Here is a 23,317-nt window from a genome sequence, read left to right as displayed (position 1 = left end):
CATAATAAATTTGGCCTACAGAACTTCGCTAGTGACTGAGAGTAAACACAGAATTTAGAAGCAGTTTAAAAACATCAGACGGTTTTATATATGAAAGTTTCTTGTATGCATTGTTTTAAATATATATACACACATATATGGAAATGTGTTTATACACATTCACACATATATCACATGTGTATACATATAAATGTAAAAGTGTATATATAATAATATAATAAGTGTGTATATGTGTATGTTGTATTACACACACACACACGAAACCAACGGTCCCTTTTCAACAAAATGAAGTTATTTAATTCAGTTTACACACCCTGCATTTTTAGATGGCACCTTTAAGTGAGTTTTTATGTTAAAAGTTTTCTCTTATTACCATGCTATGTCTATATACTTTGGGATTTGGAGGAGAGCAAAGACTGTTTTTCATGAGATGGAGACCGCCTGTGCCAAATGAAGCAGGTGTGAGATATCTCAAAGATGAAAGCAGTCCTCCAAATAACAACGTCATCCTGTAATGCTGTCTTGACATGTACAATTTTGCTATTCCTCTCTCTGAGATTTAATATGAAGCATTATGTTTGTGATCTTTCCTAACAGAGATGAGTAGTCGGATTGGTGCTCAGAATTCTAGTGGTTTCCAGGGTTGGGAAAAAGTCACTTCAACATGGATCTGACAAAATGGACAAGAAAGGGAGCCACAGCAGACAGGCTATTGAACGTCCTAAATGCTTATTTCTTAAAGCATTAGCTTTAGAAGCAAAAAAACTGTTGATGTAATTCTTTTATTGTGAAAACCGTTTATTTCAAATCATTAGCTTCAAAGTAACTCAAAGCAATCCCCCACCAAAAAAAGAAAATCCCATGAAGAAATCAATCATAGTGGTTACTCTTCCTTTTGCCCATTAAAAAAAAAAAATTATGCTGAAGGTGACACAGATGTATCTTTCAGGAATTTCTCATTACATTAAAAAAATTATACATATATTTACGACAAAAGGTTTTACTGGAGAAGAAAAAGTAATAATTTCTCCACTTTCTGTAATAATATCCAACAGTTCATTTTTCTCCTGATTTACCAAATGGTTCTAGAATTTAAGTTTTTTCTTTATTTCAAAAGAAAACAAGAAAATCTTTTAACTGAACTTGGTACCATCTAGCCTAGTGGATCTCACATATCATTGTGCATCAGAATCACCTGGAAGACTGGTAATGCACAGGTTTCAGGTCTCACCCCCAGAGTTTCTAATTCAGAAGGTTTGGGGCCTGTGAATCTGCATTTCTAGACAGTTTCCCTGGTAATGCTGCTGCAGTTGGTTCAGGGACCACACTTTGAGAACAAATGATCTAGTCAATATTTTCTTTCTCTTGGTAAGTAGCAAAGTTGGTAATGAGGAAAAAGGAACACCGAAACATGGTATATGATATACTATATCCTTAATAGGAATAAAGACTTCTGACCCTAAGAATTAAAGAGAAGTTGACATAAAGGAAATCTAAGATAGGCCTCAGAGATGGATTTAGCCCAAGATTCAGAAAACTATTTCTGTAAAGAGAATAAACATTTTAAGCTTTGCAGGCCACACAGTCTCTGCCACCACTACTCTGCCACTGCAGCATGAAAGCAGCCACAGACGAGACATACATGAATATGGGCCAATAAGGCTGTCTTACAAAAACAGGGTGGGGTCTGGTACGGCCCACAGGTTTACCAACCACTTTTTTTTTTTATTCACTTATTTAATTTTTGGCTGCACTGGGGCTTCGCTGCTACATGCGGGCCTCCTCTAGTTGCTCAGAGCGGGGGCCACTCCTTGTTGTGGTGCATGGGCCTCTCATTGCAGTGGCTTCTCCCGATGCAGAGCACCGGCTCCAGGTGCGCAGGCTTCAGTAGTTGTGGCTCGCAGGCTCAGTACTTGTGGCACATGGGCTTAGTTGCTCCGCGGCATGTGAGATCTTCCCGGACCGGGGCTTGAACCCGTGTCGTCTGCGTTGGCAGGCGGATTCTTAACTACTGCGCCACCAGGGAAGCCCTTACCAACCACTCTGACAACGAGAAAACCAACGCCCAGGGAGATCAAACAACTTCAAAAAGCACAAGAGAGTAAGTGACATAACTGCAACTAGAACTTCAGTATACTAATACCTGACGGAGTAAAGAAGCCACTGTTAAAGTAATATTTTGATAAAGAAAAGCCACAAAATAGAACGTGTTATGAAACCTCATGTAGTTTAATAACCAAAAAGAAAAAATGACTTTACTAAACAAAAGGGTATGTTTTACACTCTCTCATTAATGCAAGACATTATTATTTAATATTTCTGAGATTATTTCTAAATAGGAGGCTTACACAACAGAGGACACTGCCTGAACTCTTGTCACATGGCCCCCTGCATCTAACGCTGGGCTGGAGCACAGCCTATGATGGAGCCTTCTGATCAGCGACTGGGGGAAATGGAAAGTCATGGGTTTCTCACTTCTTACCCTCTTAGTCGAATTTCACTAAGACTAAGTGAATGGATGCCCTTCCTTACAAAAATTATTCATGATGACACAAGTTCTCCCACATAAAATCCAGAGGAGGTAGCAAATTTTAAAACTTAATGTGCAGACAACTAGGTTTGCTCTTAATTCTAGTTATTAGATAATTAAATTTAAACAGAACATTTAGCTGATAAGTCAACATGTTTATCTTTACCACACAAACAGCTAAAAGTATGGGATTATACTTATATACATATACGCACATAAGCAATTATATATGTATATGTAGGCACACACACGCACACACAAACACATACTCTTTATGCTTTCATAGCTGCCTAAGCTCTTATCTTAAAACTGACATTTGAATAAGTGGATATATTTTAGCAGTTGATAAAGTAAATTTTATGCATCGCCTTACAACTATTACGTCAGTTTATAAAAAATAATAAGCCCGTGCATACATATTATGAAAAATAAAATATCCTGCACTTTAACTATCAAACTCAAAAAAGTTTTCTCTAAAGTTGCTGGACAGTTACAAGTGTGTATATCCAATTCTGGATACAAATGATGAGTTCTAAATCTGAGACAAAGTTTTAGACATGTTTGATGTATCCTGAACCATGCATGAAAAAGCATGTTATTTACACATCAAAGCAGCCCTGAGTATCCTAAAACAACTAGAGTGAAAAATGCCCAAATCTAATTTCATCCCTGTCCACACACTTCTTTGAACTAATAATTCAGAGAACTGGTCAGTATGTTGAACTAATTAGCATGCTTAATGCTTGCCAACTTTGATGGCTCCAATTCTTTATATTAAAAAGTAGAATATTTTTAAAATAATTTTTAAAATGCACACACAAGCAAATTTGAGAAAATGCAAAAGCTAGCACAAGTTGACATGTGTTGAATAATGCCTCAAAAAGCCCCAAAATATGGGTGACACCTGTTTAATACTCTCTAAGCTCTGAAACGGGTTGTAAATGATTTTGGGGTTTCGATTTGCATGAAACGAATTAGGTAACATTTTTTTCTGTATCTAGTCATTTTCTGTAATAGTCAGCATGCACCTAACTTTATTTCAACATGAAGAATCAAAATTAAGTGTTCCTGGTAAGAGGTTAACGCTTTATTTTTTTAATTGTACTGAGAGCCACTTCACTCAAAATCTCTGAAGCGAAATCCCACACCTAAGAGCCAAGGGCAGAGCGTTTGCCTTTACTACTCACACCTTTGAGCCTCAGGGAAACATTTCTTACAAAGGTCACTCTAACATTTACTTTTGGTAATCAATGAAAAACCCATAGTAAATAGGTTACTAAGTATTATAAGCAGTGTTAATTAGCTAGCAGTGCCCTGATTTGGGGGGCGGGTGGCCAAGTACCAGATGGATTTTTTTTTTTAAGTTCTATTTAATGTTGATATTCTAAGACCCATTCCTATAATTTACATGAGAACATTACAGAGAGCCCTCCAAGCAAATTCCATCTTGACTTGCAATTCTATTTTTCCCTTCTAACTTGAGGCAAGAATTAGGCATTCAAAAAACAAAGGTTAACAAAGGTCCCAACCCCAAAAGGAGGTTAAGTACACGTGATTACAAGCAGGAAGTCCAAGCTCAGGGTTTTAGTACCACTTGAAGCATAAAAAACATTCTTTTAGGGCTTCCCTGGTGGCGCAGTGGTTGGGAGTCCCCCTGCCGATGCAGGGGACAAGGGTTCGTGCCCCAGTCCAGGAGGATCCCACATGCCGCGGAGACGGCTGGGCCCGTGAGCCATGGCCGCTGAGCCTGCGAGTCCGGAGCCTGTGCCTCGCAACTAGCATACTTTTTTTTAAGAATGTTTCCCCCAGTATCGACACACGGATTCCATTACTCTCCTCTACCTTTTTCTATTTTGTAAATGGGTTACCTAAAATTCAACTCATCCACAGAAGGGGTTTACTCCCTGACTGACTATTCATTCCTATACTTGCCAGCACTTTCACTACTGTTTTCACCTACTGATGAACTGCTTTACAAATGCATATACGTGCCCTTCCACATACAGGTAGCAGAAGCTCTCTGAGGGGAGAATCTTTGACCTCTTTTGTCTTATCCACACACTGCTAACTCCATAGCTCTGAGTCCCGCACGTAATAAACATTTTCAGGTGACCTAAAACCGCTGGATCATCACCTGAGCAACAATATTTATCTCGCAACCACGGTGAACTTCTTTTAAGCTGCAGTATACAAAGGAAATTTCCATAATCTGTCTTTTGCATTAAATATTTCATATTAAATTCCACAGTCTGCAGACCCTCCATTCTAGGAAGGGAGGGCTAGGTTAAGAGTCAAATAATCTCGGTTCTCAGTTTACCTTCACCACAGACTAGCAGAGTCATCTTGATAAGTCATTTCAGGTCTTGTATTTTATAGAATAGTGTGAAGAGGATAACTCTCCAAGCAAAGATGCTTCATGTTTGGATAAAATAAAATACACAGCGCCTTTTCTTTCTTCAAGTCAATGTCAAGATTATTTATACCATATGGCAATGTAACAACAATAACAACAACAATAAAATGAGCGGTCCAAATTATATAAGGAAATAATACTATCTCCTGAATCAAAGTTAGATGAAGAACTAAGCTTCTAACCCACTGATGTACACATATTAAAGGTACAGTAATTCAAGAGGAAATAGGTCATTCTTACAAAAATGGGAAGAAAAAAAGGATAAAAGATACATAAAAGTTTTAGAATGTTTTTAGTCATTTTTTAAGAGATGATTTAGAAAGGAAAGAGATGGAAAACACATAAGTTTGGGGGGTTTTATCAGTTCTGTCAGTTAAAAAAAAAAGGTGAAGTGTCTTAGAAAATCAAAACATCATCTTTCAAGACTGGGATGTTCAAAACTATGAACACAAATACCTGAGTAGGAAAAAACAAGCAAACAAAAAACACATTGCTTGGCACCTAACAAGGAACCAACTCAAATTTGTTCCAGATACAGACCCACGCCTATTAAAAAATAGACAAGAGACACTTCACCAAAGAACATCTAAGGATGGCAAATAAGCACATTCAATATCATTACCATACAGCCAACTGATTTTCTACAAAGATGCAAACGCATATCAATGGAGAAGAGATATTCTTTTCAACAAATGTTTTTGGAACTGATCATCCATGCGCAAAAGACAAATCTCAGGGCTCCCCTGGTGGCGCAGTGGTTAAGAATCCGCCTGCCAAGGCAGGGGACAGGGGTTCGAGCCCTGGTCCAGGAAGATCCCACATGCAGTGGAGCGGCTAATCCCACGAGCCACAACTACTGAGCCCGCGAGCCACAACTACTGAGCCCGCGAGCTGCAACTACTGAAGCCCGCGCACCTAGAGCCCATGCTCCGCAACGAGAGGCCACCACAATGAGAAGCCCGCGCACCGCCATGAAGAGTAGCCCCCACTCGCCGCAACCAGAGAAAGCTCGAGCGCAGCAACGAAGACCCCACATAGCCAAAAATAAATAAATTAAATAAATAAATTTTTTTTAAAAAGAACCTCAACCTAAACCCCACCCTTAAATAAAAATCAACTCAAAATGGATCGTAGATGCAAATGTCAAAGATAAAACTATAAAACTTTTAGAAGGAAACATGGGAGAAAACCTTAAGGACTTGGGGTTAGACAGAGTTCTTAGACACGACACTCAAAGCACAATTCATAAAGGAAAAAGTTGATAAAATGGACTTTGCCAAAATTTTAAGGTTTTATAAATAATACGGTTCAGAGAATGAAAATACAAGCTAGAGATTATCAGAAAGTAATTATCATGCAAATCACATTAGTGACAAAGGGCTAGCATCCCAAACATATAAAGAACTTTCGAAATATTAAAGTAAGAAACAACCTGATTAAAAAATAGACAAGAGACACTTCACCAAAGAACATCTAAGGATGGCAAATAAGCACGTTCAATATCATTACCATTCGGGAAGTGAAAATTAAAACCACTATGGGATATCATTACACACCTATTACAATGGCTAAAATTTTTAAATCCTACCAAAACTAAGTGGTGACAAAGGTTTAGAGTATCCATTGCTGGTGGGAATGCAAAATTGTACAGCCAATGTATTAGAGAAAAGAGTTTTGCAGTTTCTTATAAAGTTACCATACACTTACCATATGACCCAGCAATCCCATTCCTGAGTATCTACCCTAGAGAAATGGAAATTTATGTTCACACAAAAACCTGTGCATGAATATTTATAACAATTCTCTTCATAATGGCCCCAAACTGAAAAGAATTCAAGTGTCGGGCTTCTCTGGTGGCGCAGGGGTTGGGAGTCCACCTGCCGATTCAGGGGACACGAGTTCGTGCCCCGGTCCGGGAAGATCCCACATGCCGCGGAGCAGCTGGGCCCATGAGCCATGGCCGCTGCGCGTCCGGAGCCTGTGCTCCGCAACGGGAGAGGCCACAGCAGTGAGAGGCCCGCGTACCGCAAAAAAAAAAAAAAAAAAAAGAATTCAAGTGTCCTTCAATGGGTAAATGTATAAACAAACTGTGGTATATCCAAACAGTGGAATAATTAAAAGGAACACACTATTGTTACACACAACAACTGGGATGAATCTCAACAGCACTATGACGAGTGATAGGAACTAGTCTCAAAAGACTTTATATTACATGATTCCATTTAAATGACAGATCCGCTGTTGCCAAGGATTAGAAGTAGGGAAATGAGTATGACCACAAAGGGATAGCACAAGAGTTTAGGGGATGATGTGAATATTTTGTACCCCGATCGTACTGCTGGTTATATTAATTTATACATGTTGTTAAAATGTATAGCTCTGTACACTAAAAAGAAGTCAATTTTACAGTATGATAACTTAAAAAACAAAATAAACAGTAATTACTTGTTGTTCTTGCCTGAGATAAATATAGGAAAATGGGAAGGAGGAAGAAAAGCAATGTATTTAATTTTTAAAAGCTTTTCTGGGATCTCCATGGTGGTTCAGGGGCTAAGACTCTGCACTCCCAATTCAGGGGGCCCGGGTTCGATCCCTGGTCAGGGAACTAGATCCCACATGCATGCCACAACTAAGAGTTCGCACGCTGCAACTAAAGATCCCGCACGCCTCAACTAAGACCTGGCGCAGCCAAATAAATAAATGAATATTTTTAAAATAATAATAAAATAAAAGCTTTTCTGCCCAATAAAAGCCTACATGCAGTAATACAGCTAGAATCCAAATCTTAGTTTCCAAACACCACGCTCCACTAAAAGGAATCAAGGGCTCCTTGGAGAAGTGGCTGATTACAGGATTGGGCAGGTAAAGTACAAAGACTGGGACACCTTGATATACCAATAAGGAAGTTCCCAAAGACTAACAGGGAAATGTGTAAGAACAGTAGGCTTGAAGAGGCTCCCACTGGCCAAATTTGGGGCAGTTTGAGCATCAAAAAGAGTAATAATGGAAATGGGTTATGATTATTAAATAAAAAAGAATCTACAACTGTGCTGATGGTTGCACATATCGGTGAATACACTAAAACCCCATGAATGGTTACTTTAAATCGGTGACTGTATTGTGCATGAATTATATCACAATTAAGCCATTAAAAAAAAAAAGAATCCATAAGTATATAGGGATACTAAAAAAGGGACCTGGGGTGGGGAGACATGGGGTGAGGAGGTGGTAAAGGAAGAAAGCTCTTCTTTACAGAAGAATGCCAGCTAACAAATTCAAAGGAAAAGGACAGTATTAGGAAAATCAGCATTTTGCAATCACCAACCAATGTAATAAACACTTCAGGCAAGAAGCATCCACAGATGTTAAAACTATTGGGTGAAAGATTATTGGGAAACAGGATAATCACATGGTCTCAGAATATTACCCCATAGATTACTTCTCACAAACAAAGGAGAAATGAACGTCTGAAGTACAGAAAGCTAGGGAACACCAACGTAATCAAGTGATTAAACTTAGCTTCACCAAGTATGGGACACTATGTGACCCCTGGCACAATGCCACAAAAGTACCCAGCACCATCCACGCAATATCCATGCACACTCACAAAATTTAATATGTAATCTGAATATAATCATAAGGAAATCAGACAATCCAGATTATGGAACTGTTCATAGAACAACTCTGCCCTGGACTCTAAAAGAATGTCAATGCCATGCAGGGGGGAGAGGGGGGAGGTTGGAGAAACCTAACAACCAAATGCAATGTGTGATCCTTAACCAGATCCTGGAGAGAGGGAAAAAAAAGTTATAAAACTTTATTATTGGGACAACAGGAAAACTAATAAAACTGACCGTATATTAGATAATATGAATGCATCAATGTTACTTTTCTTGGGAGGGATAATGGTATTGTAGTTATGACAGGAATGACTATTCTTAGGAGACATATGCTGAATATTTAGTGATGAACTATCCTGGGATGTGTGTGCTTCCTACTTAAAGTGTTTCAGGAAAAAATACTGTAGCGAGAAAGACGAACAAAGCAGACGGGACAAAATGTTAGTCAGTGAATTGGGGGAAAAAGACATGTTTTAACTTGTCTGTAAGTGGAAATTTTTCAAAATAAAATGTTGGAGAGAGAGAAGAAAAGAAAAAGAAGATGTTACTATGCATTTTAAAGCCTACTTACTTACATTCCCAACAGAGAAAAGGAAATACATACACTGATATGAAAAGATCATAAGAGTTCAGTCAAAGAATTCCAAGCCCAACTCTGCCCTCTGCTAACTGTATTATTTTATGTAGATCAAGTTACTAACACCACTGAATGTCAGTTTCTCATTGGTATTGAATAGGCAACTGCCTGTTAGTTCATAACATGATTTACAAGATAGACGAACACTACAGATTGGCTGGGAATCATGACTAGATACATAGGGGGTATGCACTTTTCAAGCACTCAGTTGACATTTATGATTCTTTGTAGGATTACTGTAAAGATTAAATGAAAAAACATATGAAAAGTACCTAGTCTGGTAAAGTGGCAGAGTCTGGATAAATTCAATCTACTTCCTCCTTCAAATACAGAAAAATAAAGTGACAAGAGCTTACTGAGAGGTTACTATGTACCAGACCCTTTGGTGCCTTCACTTAATCAAAACTAGTCCAAAACTTAATGATTCAAACGTGTTATCCACACAACACAATTTTTTCAGACTCTTATTAAACATCCATAAGGAAGAAGAAAGAACCTTTGTAAACAGTTGCGTGAACCAACAGATAAATCAGCAGAGAGTGTAACTTTCACAAGACCCTGGTTGCTCCATGTAAGACATATCACTGTCTCCTCTAAACACAGATATTATTGATATCTGCTCCCAGGCAAAAGGCATACTTAATTTACCCTCTGAAGAAAACAAACTTCATCCCAAAGTGATTTTTAACTTGTTCATCACTCTATTTCCCAAAACAGAAGTATGGAATAATTCACGGATAAACAACAAGGAAAACTCATCACATGTAAATCAAGATATAGAGGAACTTTATTAGAAAACTTGGTACCAGTTTATAAGCTTCCTACACACAAATTTCATCACTTATTTCCCAAATATAGTTAGGATACACACTAAACTGATAAGATCGGCATGCTTCTCTAAGAATCATAACTTATTAACATAATTACCTCCTCTTTAAAAAAAAATCAATGAAACACAGTTGAGGCCAAAGAATTGTTATGAATGGTTATCATTAAGTGTTGTTAGTAAGAAATTTTTTAAGTTATATTAGGAACTAGAGAAAGCTAATTACTTGACAAAAAAATCAGGATAAAATAAAGGCCTTCAAACAAAGGAGCTATATCCTTGTATTTATTATGCCTTCCAATATTTTCATTAGATTAGGACAGTAAGGAACCAGAAGTGTAAGACTGTCAGAAGCAGAGCGGTGGTCCAACCCAGGTAGTCTGCCTGCCAAGCCCATGGCCTGAACCAATGTGCTCTGACACCTCCAGGCGACAGCAAATCCAGCCCAGGAAAGCAGTGAGAAGTCCAGACACAGTGAATGGTCACGGTGGATTAGAAGTGGAAGACGGAAGATTCCAAGATTCCCAACGGAGAAAAAAACCAACAACAAAAAACCCACAGACTACAAAAAACCACGATTTTGAGGCTGTCACACTAAATAAGTGAAAAGGGCAAATCATGTACCCCCAAAAGGCAATTATAAACTCCAAAGGGAAAAAACATAAGAGAGTTCATGCCCCAAGTGTTCAGCAAATTAAAATAAGGACAAATTTTACCAAGTGATGGAATGCAAGAAGAGAGTCTATTTGATTCCCATGTTGGAAACATCTCCTTCAGGGTAACACAGGAAGATGTGTTAGCAACACAAAAGGAAGAACAACCCTGCACACTACATGGCCTAGTGATCATGCATGAAGTCTCAAATAATACACACACTAGTTCACTGGCGTTCAACTTTTAGAATCAACCCAGAAACGTCACGAAAGAAGTGACTGTGGGTGAAGGACAGGATGAAACTGTCAGCCATCTTCATAATCTAGGATCAAAGTGTAGGTGAGAAAAAGTCAATCCAGAAAGTGGTAGTTGAAGGTGAAAGAGGATATGGTGGCAAAAAGGAAGTAAGAGCCTCATCTTATAAAAAGAAAGAAGATGCTGGAAGTTTGTGGGATAAGAAATAAAGACTCAAATATATGACTTCATGTTTCTAAAATAACCAGAGGAATGAAATTTGTGTAACCGAAAAAGGTTGGGGAGGAGCATAATGCCAGCTCCATCACACCCTCCACTCCAAAGGCTCAGGAGAGTGTGTCTAAACTGACAAATGAAGACACAGATGCATAAACATATTATTCAGAAATATGGATGTAATAAGAACTAAAAAAGGAAACAGTTAAAAGAGGCTACCTCTGCGGAGTGGGACTAGAATGAAGAGGGACAGGGCAGGAGACTTGCTTTTCAAGGTAAAATCTTCTTTCTCTATTATGTGAATTGCTACCAATTATTACTTTGATAAAAAAAATTTAAGGATTTCCCTGGTGGCGCAGTGGTTGAGAATCCACCTGCCAATGCAGGGGACACGGGTTCGATCCCTGGTCTGGGAGGATCCCACATGCCGAGGAGCAACTAAGCCTGTGCGCCACAACTACCGAGCCTGCGCCCTAGAGCCCGTGCACCACAACTACTGAAGCCCGTGCGCCTAGAGCCCGTGCTCCACAACAAGAGAAGCCACCGCAATGAGAAGCCCGCACACCGCATCGAAGAGTAGCCCCTGCTCGCCGCAACTAGAGAAAGCCTCCGTGCAGCAACGAAGACCCAACGCGGCCAAAAATATAAATAAATAAATAAATTTATTTTTTTTTAAATTTTCATTAAGTTGTAAGTTTAAATTGTCATTATTTTAGAAGATCGTTTTAAAAATAAAGTATTTCATACAATGTCCAAATCTGGTATTCTTTTTTTCCCCAGCTCTTTATTTTTATTTTGTTATTATTTTTGGCCACGTCACGCGGCTTGCAGGATCTTAGCTTAGTTCCCCGACCAGGGATTGAACCCGGGCCCCCTGCAGTGGAAGTGCGAAGTCCTTACCACTGGACCACCAGGGAATTCCCAGCTTTTTATTTTTAAAAATAAGTTATCGACTTTCTTAAAAGTTACCCAAACAATACAGGGAGCTCACATATACCTACACCTATAGCTTCCCTAATGCTAAGAACTTAACCAGAGTATGATTATCAAAACCAACCATTAGCATTGCTGCAATACTAACGTCTAAATTATAGACCTTATTTGAATTTCCCCAGTTTTTCCGCCTAATATTCTTTTTCTCTTCCCAGGATCCCTCACTGCATTTGCTTGTTGTGTCTCCTTCGTCTACTCCTGGGTGTGACAATTCTTTTTTGTGACTTTGACGTTCATCACTTGAATAAAGTAGTGTCTGCCAGTTCTTCCAAATGTGAAATTACAGTTGTAATTGAAAAACAGCTTTAAAAAAATAGCTTGAGGCAAACACTTTACGCCTGTGAGATTCATTTTTGGTATGTTAAATATACCTATTGGTTCTTGCATTTGAGAGATGAATAATGAAGTACGTATGGATTAAATAAAATAATATTATTCAGGAACCTTGGATTGGAGAGTACTATTTATTAAGCTTTGTTTTTTATTTTTTAATTCGAACCACTTTTAAAAAGTGCCAAGCAATCAACTCAAGAGCTTCAAGGTTCAGACACACTGAAGTTTCTGCCACCAACATTTAAAACACAGACATTGTGTGCCCTCTAGTGTGCCATTTCTATAACGCAACCTTTGCATCAACAAATTCAATAACAAAAAGCAGAGTGTTTTCACAAAGGAAAAGAAATACCCTCTCATCAATTTCTGCTTCTCCACTAGTCAACAAATTATCTGTTAATTATTTGGCTAAGTACCAAAACCATTTCAATGCCAAAGATTATCAACTCTTTCCCATCTACTGGGTTATTTCTCAGAATATATGCGAAAGCTCAGGAAACAAAAGAGGACAGAAGGCTAAAATCAGTCAAAGCATTTTTCAGCAAACTTCACAAAGGCTAGAGGAAAGAAGATGTTGAAATCAATATTACTGCCTAATTCAGAAAGCACAGTTCATTGTGTTCTGCCTGTATAGATGGCTCCATTTCTATTGTTTAGAATCTTCTAACACTCAGAAACTGTGCTCCCCTTCAAGTTAACAGATGTGGTCCAAGTCTCACAGATATACTACCACTTTGTTTTCACACAATTTACTGAAAAATTCTGAGCGCAATGAATAGTGAATTTATCTGCAAAACATGAGCAGGAAGCAAAGTGTAACCAGAAACACAGGCTTTAGAATCACATAGGCTGGGCCTCTGCTTCCAGACCTGCCATATACTACATATACTAACTAGCTTGCTTTTCCAAGCCCATGCTACTGATCAATTTTAAAACAAACAAACAAAAAGGTTAATATCTTACAGTTTTATCTGAAGATTAGAAAAATACAAGTAAAGTATTATACGTGATCAGAATTCAAACTGTAACTGTTATCATTATATAACCCCGGGGTAATCTGCTACCAGATAGTAAAACCCATTTTCAATAGCTCTTTTAAATGACTCCCTGCAACCACAATCCTTTATTCATATATAAACATTCTAGATTTTACCTTCACATTTGGTTTTCTTAATACATATAGTTTCTTTCTTAATACCTCTTATAAGATGGTGTTTGCTCAGACGATAAGATAGCACACAATCCTAAGACTCTCAAGAGTAATTTTTACCCAGTGTTCATAGGACATAGTTTGCACGTAACTGATAAAAGATTTTCTTCATGAATAAGTTGCTTACTACTTTCATATGTCATTTCAAAAAGTGTTTTACATATATAAAATATTCATAGGAGCACCCCCTAACAAGAAATGACAAAATTAAAATAAGGGCTATTTGCGGAAGACACAAGAATACCAGGAAATATGATAAGAAGAGACAAGGGGAAAATTAAGCTCACTGGAAGTGCAGAAAGTTGAGATGGCAGAAAACCACTAACTTGCCTGGGAATTGAGTGAGGACTGACTCCATAATTCTTGCCAAATGCCTCTCAGGCCTAAGCGTCTGCTGGAGGTTTTAAATATCTAAGTATTTACAGCTAGTCTACTTCTGAAAAGTGTGATTAAGTCCTTGGTTTGTTCATCAAATATCTTCTGAGTGTGCTGTATGTCAAGGAATCTTCTAGGTGTTGGATTAATAGAAGGGAACAAAACAGGCAAGAAGCACTTGCCCTCAAAGTGTGTATATTCTATCAGAGGAACGCAGGAAATAAATTTATAAACAAAAAGTGAAGATAATTTCAGATAACGGTACTTGCTAGGGTACCAAGTGAGCAATCGGGGTTTTGGCAGGTGTATGTTAGCTAGAGTGGTCAAAGTAGGCCCCTCAGAGAAGGAACACGTGAACTAACACCTGAATGATAAGACCAAATCAAGCAAACATTTGGGATAATAGGCACTTAAAAGCCATTGTTCTCCATGAATATCTCTATCTCCTTTTGCTTATGTCCTCTGATTAACTTTTCTTTTTAACGTCATGGAGACTTCTAGTTGCTGAGAACTTGTTTTCCCCAAACTCCTGGCACTAATGTCTACTTAAAGTTTCAAAAATGAGAAAGATATAAATATGGACTATGAATTTTAAACATATGTTTTCCTCTCCCCCAAAATTTGTCTGCGTATAAAATGCAAACTATATAGCTCACCATGGGGGCTAATATCATGGGCTCTCAAGCCCTCGGTTTCCTCCCTTACTGGATGTAAGACTCTGGATGAGGGACTTCCCTGGTGGTCCAGTGGTTAAGAATCCGCCTTGCAACACAGGGGACGCCGGTTCAACCCCTGATCAGGAAACTACGATCCCACATGCCATAGGACAACTAAGCCCATGCACCACAACTAGAGGAAAGCCGCACACCCCGCAATGAAAGATCCCACGTGCTGCAACCAAGACCTGATGCAGCCAATAAATTTAATTAATTAAAAAGCAGTGTATAAATGGAGAAATCATTAAAAAAAAAAAAAGACTCTGGACAAACCACAGCCTTACTAAGCCTCAGTTTCCACAAAGCAGGGATCATGTTTTGGGTTACCGTGAGTATTATTTGAAATAATGCATGCTAAGAACTTAGCACAGTGACTGAAACATTGTAAATATTTGGTAAGCATTAGCTATTATTTCAATTGTGATTTACATATTTTTTAAGGAAAGTGTCTACATATAGTATATCAACACAGGTATTCTGAGATCTTTAAAATCAAAACAGTATAAAAAAGTAACTTTGAAATAAATTCCATTTTCAAAATAATGATTACAAAGAGACTGACAAATGATTTTTAAAGAAGAGCTTCCACACTGTTCCCACAAGGGCAAAGGTGGCGGGGAAAGAATAAGAACAGACATCAAAATTTATGGAGTAGAATTAAATGTCCAAATAATTGTAGTCTAGACAAGTGCTCTGGATATGAACAACAGGGTCCCAACTACGGCGCTTAAGTCAGCGGTGTATGAAATGGTTCCCTTTCGGAAGGAATTGAGCTTGAACTAGAAGGACTTCAACAGATAAAATACAGCAGACACGGTAGGGTGGTGACTCAGTAACTGCAGTCCCAAGCCCCTCTTTGCCAGCCTTTACCTACCACACTGAAAAGCCGCATACATATTCAACTTCTCAATCCCCATGCAACTCAGGAGAGCTTTAGACACCTGGCCCAAGAAAGCTTTGTTTTCCAAGTAAACAGACGGACAGATAATGCCTCCTGCCTTTCCCACTTCTTCATACTTGGAAAGGGGCTGTGATGCCAAAAAGTGTGGCAGCCATTTTGTAACCATGAGTAATTTAGCCAGAGTATTAAGGTTCCCCAAGCAGAATGAAAGGGCCTGCATCCTCATGCCCTCATTTAACCAGTACACCAGCCTTAGAGGGACCATCTCCAGATTTCCTGTTACAGAGTGAGAAAACAAAAAAGTTCTAATACTAAACTGTGTTTAGTTCAGCCACTGTAGTCAGATTTTGTTATTTACAGCCCATCTGCCATCTAAATTAACACACATATGACGGGACAGGATATTTCACATGAGATGAAAAACACAAAGGAACATCCTAGACAAAGCTACTTCAACATCATGGTGTATGATGCTAACATCTAAAAAGAATTAAAAGACAGTTTCCACCTTTATCCAACAGCTTTCCTATACGTTTACACTGAAGATTCATACTATTGATTTACTTCTCAGTAAACCCTACACACAGGAACTAGTATCTCTTCTAGACAACATAGCCAACACGCAACAATGGAAATATGTAGCCTTTTCAAAACTGTACAGTGCAAAATGAAATCTGTCCAAAGAATGAGAAAAGTAAATAGCAGCTGGTTTTATGTAAACAAAACATGAGAAATATGCACTAAACGGCTAAAGCAATTTTTCCACATTAAGATAATTTTACTAAATTGTTCTTTCTAAAAATGTTTGTTTATTTAAGAGATGATGAAAAACTACGCTAAAATCCGTATTTGAGGAGTAATAATTTTATGTTCTCTGGATTAAAGAATGAAGTATTGTGCATTCCTCACAGACCATCTCTAAAGTTATAATAAAGTAAATGCCATTAGGTGACATTTTATAAACCGCTTGTGATTAAAGGCAATATTTCATTTTCATTTGTTTAATATTCCCATTAATAAGAATGTCTTATTACACATTGACTGAAAGCCTGAACAATAAAACAATGAACAAATTCCAAGAGCAAACAGATTTTTTTCTTTTCCCATGAAGCTAACGTTATGGAATTTTAACAGATGTTCTATTTGGTCATAGTTAATAAAATGAATTATGTAGGATTAAAACAAGGTTCAATATGTTTGCATTGGACTTTAACTGAAAAACGATTTCACATTAAAAGTTTGGAAGGATTTACAGCCTTTTTTTCCCTTTATAGTGAATTACTAAGATATATGGGGAAAAGAGGGAATTAATTACTTTTCTAATGAAATCAGGCTTATAAAAACTATTTTTTCCAGGTGTAAGAAGATGGAAATCTCAGAAAAGGGTACACTCTTTGGTACTTCAGCACCTATGTAATGCAAATACCTTACAATGTAGCGTGTCAGAGGCTGACCCCCACCCAGCATAACTCCAAACCCCACAGAGCTCCCCCGGCACTTTGAAACGGTCACAGTGTCTAACAGCATCTGAATGAAAGACGATCAAACTTAAAGGAATGGAAAAAGCAACGAATATTTACTGAGCTCTGAGCTTGTGGAAGGTGTTATTGCAGAGCCTGTGCATACTACAAAGAGGTCAAAACCCAATTACTGTCTTCAAGGGTAACTTATATGCTGTCTGGGAAGAGCAGGCGTAATTACACATAGACAGACAAAACTGAAATGTAAAGACAGGGGCTTCCCTGGTGGCGCAGTGGTTAAGAATGCACCTGCCGATGCTAGGGGACACGAGTTCGAGCCCTGGTCCGGGAAGATCCTATGTGCCGTGGGGCAACTAAGCCCGTGAGCCACAACTACTGAGCCTGAGCTCTAGAGCCCACGAGCCACGACTACCGAAGCCCGCATGCCTAGAGCCCGTGCTCCGCAACCAGAAAAGCCACCGCCATGAGAAGCCCGCGCACCGCAACAACGAGTAGCCCCCCGCTCACCACAACTAGAGAAAGCCCGCGTGCAGCAACGAAGACCCAACGCAGCCAAAATTAATTAATTAATTAATTTTTAAAAATGTAAAGATAAACCAAAAAAGAAAGAAAGAGATAATGCCAAGGAAACAATTTCATACAAAGACACACAATGATACAGAGCATTGATACAAGCAGGAAAATTCTCATCAGAGAACACTTCTTTTTCTCTTCCATCATGAAAGCAGAAACTAGTACACAGGCTTAAGAACGGTAAATAAGTAATAATTCTAACTACAGTTGCACGAAAACATTTTCAACAGAAAACATTCAAGTATTGCAATCTTAGAAAGCTTTCCTCTAAGTGGGTAATCTTATATGGAGAAAAAATTCCAGTAAATTACCAATGTGACCCAAAAAAGAATAATCATAAAAAATTTTCCAACCCATTTATGTTAGTAATTTTGATTGGTTCAACTATCAATTAGGGTAACTGTACATTATTATAACCAATAGGTTGTTTTCCTACAGAAGTAGCCAGCGAACACAAAATCAGTTGCAGGTTGCAATCTGTTAAGTGAATAAACAATTCCATTCTACAAGACATTTGGATAAAACACTCTCCAACTGTAGCTGAGAAGCTTTTTAAGCAGTAACAGTTAGCCAGCCTCTAGCTCAAACACAACTATTGTTATTCATCATCATGAAATGGCATTCACACATTTACATGCAGGCAGATCAAGGCTGCATCCCTGTTCAAGAACCTGACAGCCTAGAGGCAGCTTTCTTCATCTCTGGTCCTAGCAGACCATATTGCTGCAATACCTCCTTTGTGAGACTGCAGCAAGAACAACTGACACAAAGTTTCTAGCACAGAGGGGCAAATGGCTCAGAGAGGTTAAGTAACTTGCCAAGAGCAGACAGCTAGTGAGACACTGGCATTCCACACTGAGATGTCATTTCCTGTCAAAAGCTCTTTCAGTTACCAAGAGTACTATTAAGCATAGTTAACATACTTTGAACACATCCTACGTGTCAGGGTCTATAGAAAGCACTTCATATGGATCTCTGCATTTAATTCTCACCATAACTTCAATATAATTTCAAACCATCAGTTCACAGTAAAGGAAGAAAATTGTTGTCAGATATATGTTCATACGCCCAGTCTCACTTAAAATTACAGTGAGATCATTTTTCATCTCTGAGATTGCTAGTACCGTTGGTGAGGCAGGGGTCAACAGAGAGCTCCCACACTGTGTGCAAAAGGGTCGACTGGTACTTCTGCGAAGGGCAATTTGGCGATTTGCATCAAAATTACAAATGCCCATACACCCCTAAGCAAGAAATTCCACTTTTCAGCATCTAACCTACAAACATTCTCAACCACGTATGAAATGACACAGGAACAGTATTATCCATTGTAGCATGTCTGTCCTGCCCACCAATGAGGAAGTGGTGGCACAATGATCCCTTTGTACAATGGAGTCCTACACAATCATAAAAAAGTGTGCCCCTTATAAAGTGATATAAAATGATCTCTAAAATATTTTGGTTAAAAATCAAATAAGATGCTAAACACCTAGGATAGGGTAGCTCTGGAAAAACACACAAGAGACTTATATAACATGAAGACCTTGGGGGGAAAGGAAATGATAGAGCTGGGAAAGAGGATTTGAAGGACGATTCTTAAGGCTTGATTCCTAAAGGTTCCTGTTTCCAGCCACTAGATTAGGGAAAATTCTCACTGCCTGAAATAGACAATAAGGGAAACTGGGTTTGGAACTTGCGAGTGAACTTTGCAGTCAGAGTGGGGAATGTTGCACCTAAAGGGACAGACTGAGGGCTTCAGTGAACTCACAGAACAGGATGAATGACTTGTTCTGGCCCGCCCGAGTGCTTGATTTTGATTGCATGTGTAACAGAATTTGGTGGGAGACTTGCGTTATGGAAGCCTGGGAGCAAAATAAGGGTGAGAGGGGGAGATAATTCTCACCTATCTCAGATCTCTTTAGTTGCTACACTCATCTACCAAAAAGAAGCCAGGAGTTACTCATTACCAAAATGGCAACATCCTGCCAGTGAGGCCGCTCCAACTGCATTTCACTGTGAGATTCATAGCAGATAACAGTTAAAAACCAGTAATTTATCCTCCAAACTCCAGTGGACATATGTCAGGCTCTTGTGAGAGCTTTCCCCATGTGCTTGATTCCAGGTCCCTGGCAAACATTCGGCTGGGGTGAGAGGTTCAACCATTCCTCCTGGAAAATACCCAACTTGGGTGAGTGCTTTTTTGAAGCGCCGGCTTGAGGTAGAGGGAAATCACTCTTGCCTCTTCTCTGGGTGTGAAAACCCCAACTGTGCTTCGATAAGCAAGGTACACACAACGTGTGTTCTTTCACACCCTTGGGCCTTTGTATGCGTTGTTACATCTTCCTGTCTCCTGGACTACTTCTAAGTGACACCTCTTCAAGAATTAAGTCCAGACTAATTTTTATTAATGCAATGAATACTGGGTGCCACTCAAGCACTGCTTCCTCTATAACCTCTGCTGCATCTTGGATATACGTGTCATTTCAGCCCTATTACACTGCCCTGTAAAGTGTCTGCCCCCCGTTTCCTTCCCCACCAGAATATTAAATCCTTCAGGGCAGAAATGTTCTGCGTGGTGCCCAAGACACAGCAGGCACTCTTAAAACAACTGTCGTGTAGAATGTGTGGATAAAATGCATTTGCTGAACCTAACTTATTCCTACTTTTTTTTTTTTTTGGAAACGACTTGCCTTTCTCTGCTTTCTTTCTAATTCACATCCAAGGTCGTGAGGCTGCTCTCCACAGAACTTTCGGGACAATGGACCCTGTGAAATTAGCCTGGCTATGAAAGCAGCTGTGATTTTGCTCCCCGTTTCCATCTTACTGGAATAACCACACTGCCCCACAACGCTTGGCCACATCTAATTTGGCCTAGATCATGAGGAAAACGAATACTGAAAGGGTGAGGTAAAGAGTATAATCAGTTCACCTTGCTTAGACTCCATCTAAAATTCACAGTAACTAAAATAATTTAGGAGAACATAAGGGATAAGCATGCAATCTCCACAAAAATCAAATGTAGTAAAAACCATGTGACAGCATTCACAAAATCTAAAGATCACACATAATCTATCTTATAACGCATGGATTCAAACTTCAATCTCATTCTAATGGGCTACCGCGAGGGAGATAAAACTATTTTAAAGAAAAAACTGTATACAGAATAAATGTACGAGTTTCCTGGTGACTCTCAATAAGGCTTCAATGTATTTTCTTATTGAAACAATCAAACAAGCTCTTGGCGAAAAGATCTGATATTGGTGTCAGAACAACGTAAGAATTGAAACTATTTATAATGTAAAAATTTTGTTTAAAGCAGATACATCACTTCTTATTTTTCTCATTCTGAAAAGAAGCGATGTTTCATTTAGCACAAAAAGATTTGATATTGGTGTCAGAACGATGTAAGAATTGAAACTATTTATAATGTAAAAATGTTGTTTAAAGCAGATACATCACTTCTTATTTTTCTCATTTTGAAAAGAAGCGATGTTTCATTTAGCAGTAACTCTTCTCTCATTCTATGAGAGAATCTGTACAAAAGCAATATTTCAACTAAAATCAGTTCTGAAGGATATTTTTATGAAAATGCATAATGCAGAAGACCCAATTAAATTTCCAACAAAGCACTGCCATCTTGAGTAAACAAAGTCATCTCACTAGGGGCACACTTTTTGCAAGAAATGCAGCCTAGAAATTAATTACTAGTGTGACATATGTCAAAACAAATTTTTAGGGCTTCCCTGGTGGCGCAGTGGTTGAGAGTCCGCCTGCCGATGCAGGGGACACGGGTTCGTGCCCCGGTCTGGGAAGATCCCACATGCCGCGGAGTGGCTGGGCCCGTGAGCCATGGCCGCTGAGCCTGCGCGTCCGGAGCCCGTGCTCCGCAATGGGAGAGGCCACAGCAGTGAAAGGCCCGTGAGCCACCAAAAAAAAAAAAACCACAAGTTTTTAAAAGAATAGAATGCAGTTGTAACCATGTGTTTTATCTATTTGTATGCATAACCAGTATTCTCTGGCATGTAAATACATTCATTTATTCAGCATCTCTCAGAAAAACAAAAAACGGTTTATTGCCCCCTCTTTTTGCACCTCACCCAGGTGAAACCTGAGTAAATAACATGTGTTTAGTGAGTGGGAAAATAAGTACAGAATGAAGATACAGTGCAGGTGGTATTTTGAAAGGCAGAAGTCATCTTCACACAAATAACTAATTTTGAAACATTCAGTCTCCCTTCAGGAGTTTTTCCAAGATACACATCAACTACACCACACTACACTAAAGGTTATTACTTTGTGGAAATCAAAGCTTTAAATAACATGTAACAGTGCTGGTGTTTCATAAAGAAGACTGTAATCTACACTAACAACAAACAAACAAAATAAACAAAAAGACTACCTGGAAGTAAAATTAAGACTTCAAAGATTTCAATATTCTGCTAATTATGACAATATGTATTTAAATTAAACACATTTTTATAAATGAGAATGTTTTAGCATCCAAGGGAAATCCAAACAGAAAACAAGGATTCAGAGCAGAGGTATGCAGAATCTCTTCTGTATTTTAATAGATTATGTCCTAATCCTTTTCACAATGTACACCTATATCAAATCATCACACTGTACACTATGAATGCCTCACAATCCTATTTGTCAATTATATATCAAAAAGCTAAAAAACAAAAAACCCTAGGATTTAAACTCACTAAAAAAAAAAAAACTTACGTCCCAAACCAAAGACTTCTCTTATATCCCAAATCCCAGTTATCTATAAATCAACTTTTAAACTTCAAAATAGCCTCCTCTATATGAGCCAAAAATTAAAACATGCTTCCTGCAGTAATATATGTACTAAAATCACTTTGCTTTTTCAACCAAAAAAAGAAAACACTGACCACATATTGAACCACAGAATTTCGGAACTGGAAGGCTTGCTCTGGGGGCACACTGCACTGCAAGTCACGGGCAGGGTCAGCTCTCCAGTGCAGACTGAACTTCCCAATTCATCATATTTTGCTATCAGGAAGACAAGAGCTAACTGCATGATTTTTCACATAAAAATAGACCTTTGGGACACTTGTCTCCCAGGGTGCTTCTTTCCTTACCAATTTTTCACTCATTCTGTATATTACAGTAATTAACTTGATATCTTACCCTTAGTAGTTATTTCTTCCTATCTTAGCTATCACAGCCATGTAGCCGCCTATGATAAGACTGAAGCTCTAGGATGGGCCTTCTGACCACTGGGGCTGCTCTTTCAGCTGACCCATCCTACCCAGTCATCAGATGTAAGAGCCGAGATAAGACTAAACAGTGTTTTAAAAAGTGATAATTTCCCTTTGTAATTTCTTAAACCAGTCTCTCCAAATAAATTTACTAAACAAAGCATATCATTCTTTTGTAGTTCAATATTGGAAATTAAGTTACTTACCTCTCTTAAAACAGTGCTTTTGTAGCCTCGATATAATCCTTGGATGCCCTGAAACAAACAAAAAGCCAAGACCTCAGAAAGTTAGAATAGCAGAGACTTCTAAATGACATTCTGCATGAAGCACATTTACCTATTATAAAGTTTTGAGTTTTGAAA

At 38.5% G+C, this 23,317-nt stretch overlaps 1 protein-coding gene across 10 annotated transcripts in view; it reads right to left on the bottom strand.

The window, feature by feature from the left end:
• The window catches only part of SLC25A26 (solute carrier family 25 member 26), a 171,083-nt gene that overhangs the window by 107,737 nt on the left and 40,029 nt on the right, over positions 1 to 23,317 (bottom strand). For all 10 annotated transcript variants that reach the window (XM_022572609.3, XM_022572608.2, XM_089919535.1 and 7 more), the window contains one exon: positions 23,162 to 23,209. In XM_022572609.3, coding sequence (XP_022428317.1) covers positions 23,162 to 23,209 — 48 coding nt within the window. The remainder of the gene's footprint in view (positions 1 to 23,161; positions 23,210 to 23,317) is intronic.

This window comes from Delphinapterus leucas, chromosome 10 (assembly GCF_059928025.1).
Source record: "Delphinapterus leucas isolate spDelLeu-1000000601 "Yukka" chromosome 10, BTC_Dleu_Yukka2, whole genome shotgun sequence".
NCBI lineage: Eukaryota > Metazoa > Chordata > Mammalia > Artiodactyla > Monodontidae > Delphinapterus > Delphinapterus leucas.
This window is presented reverse-complemented; position numbering and strand designations above follow the sequence as displayed.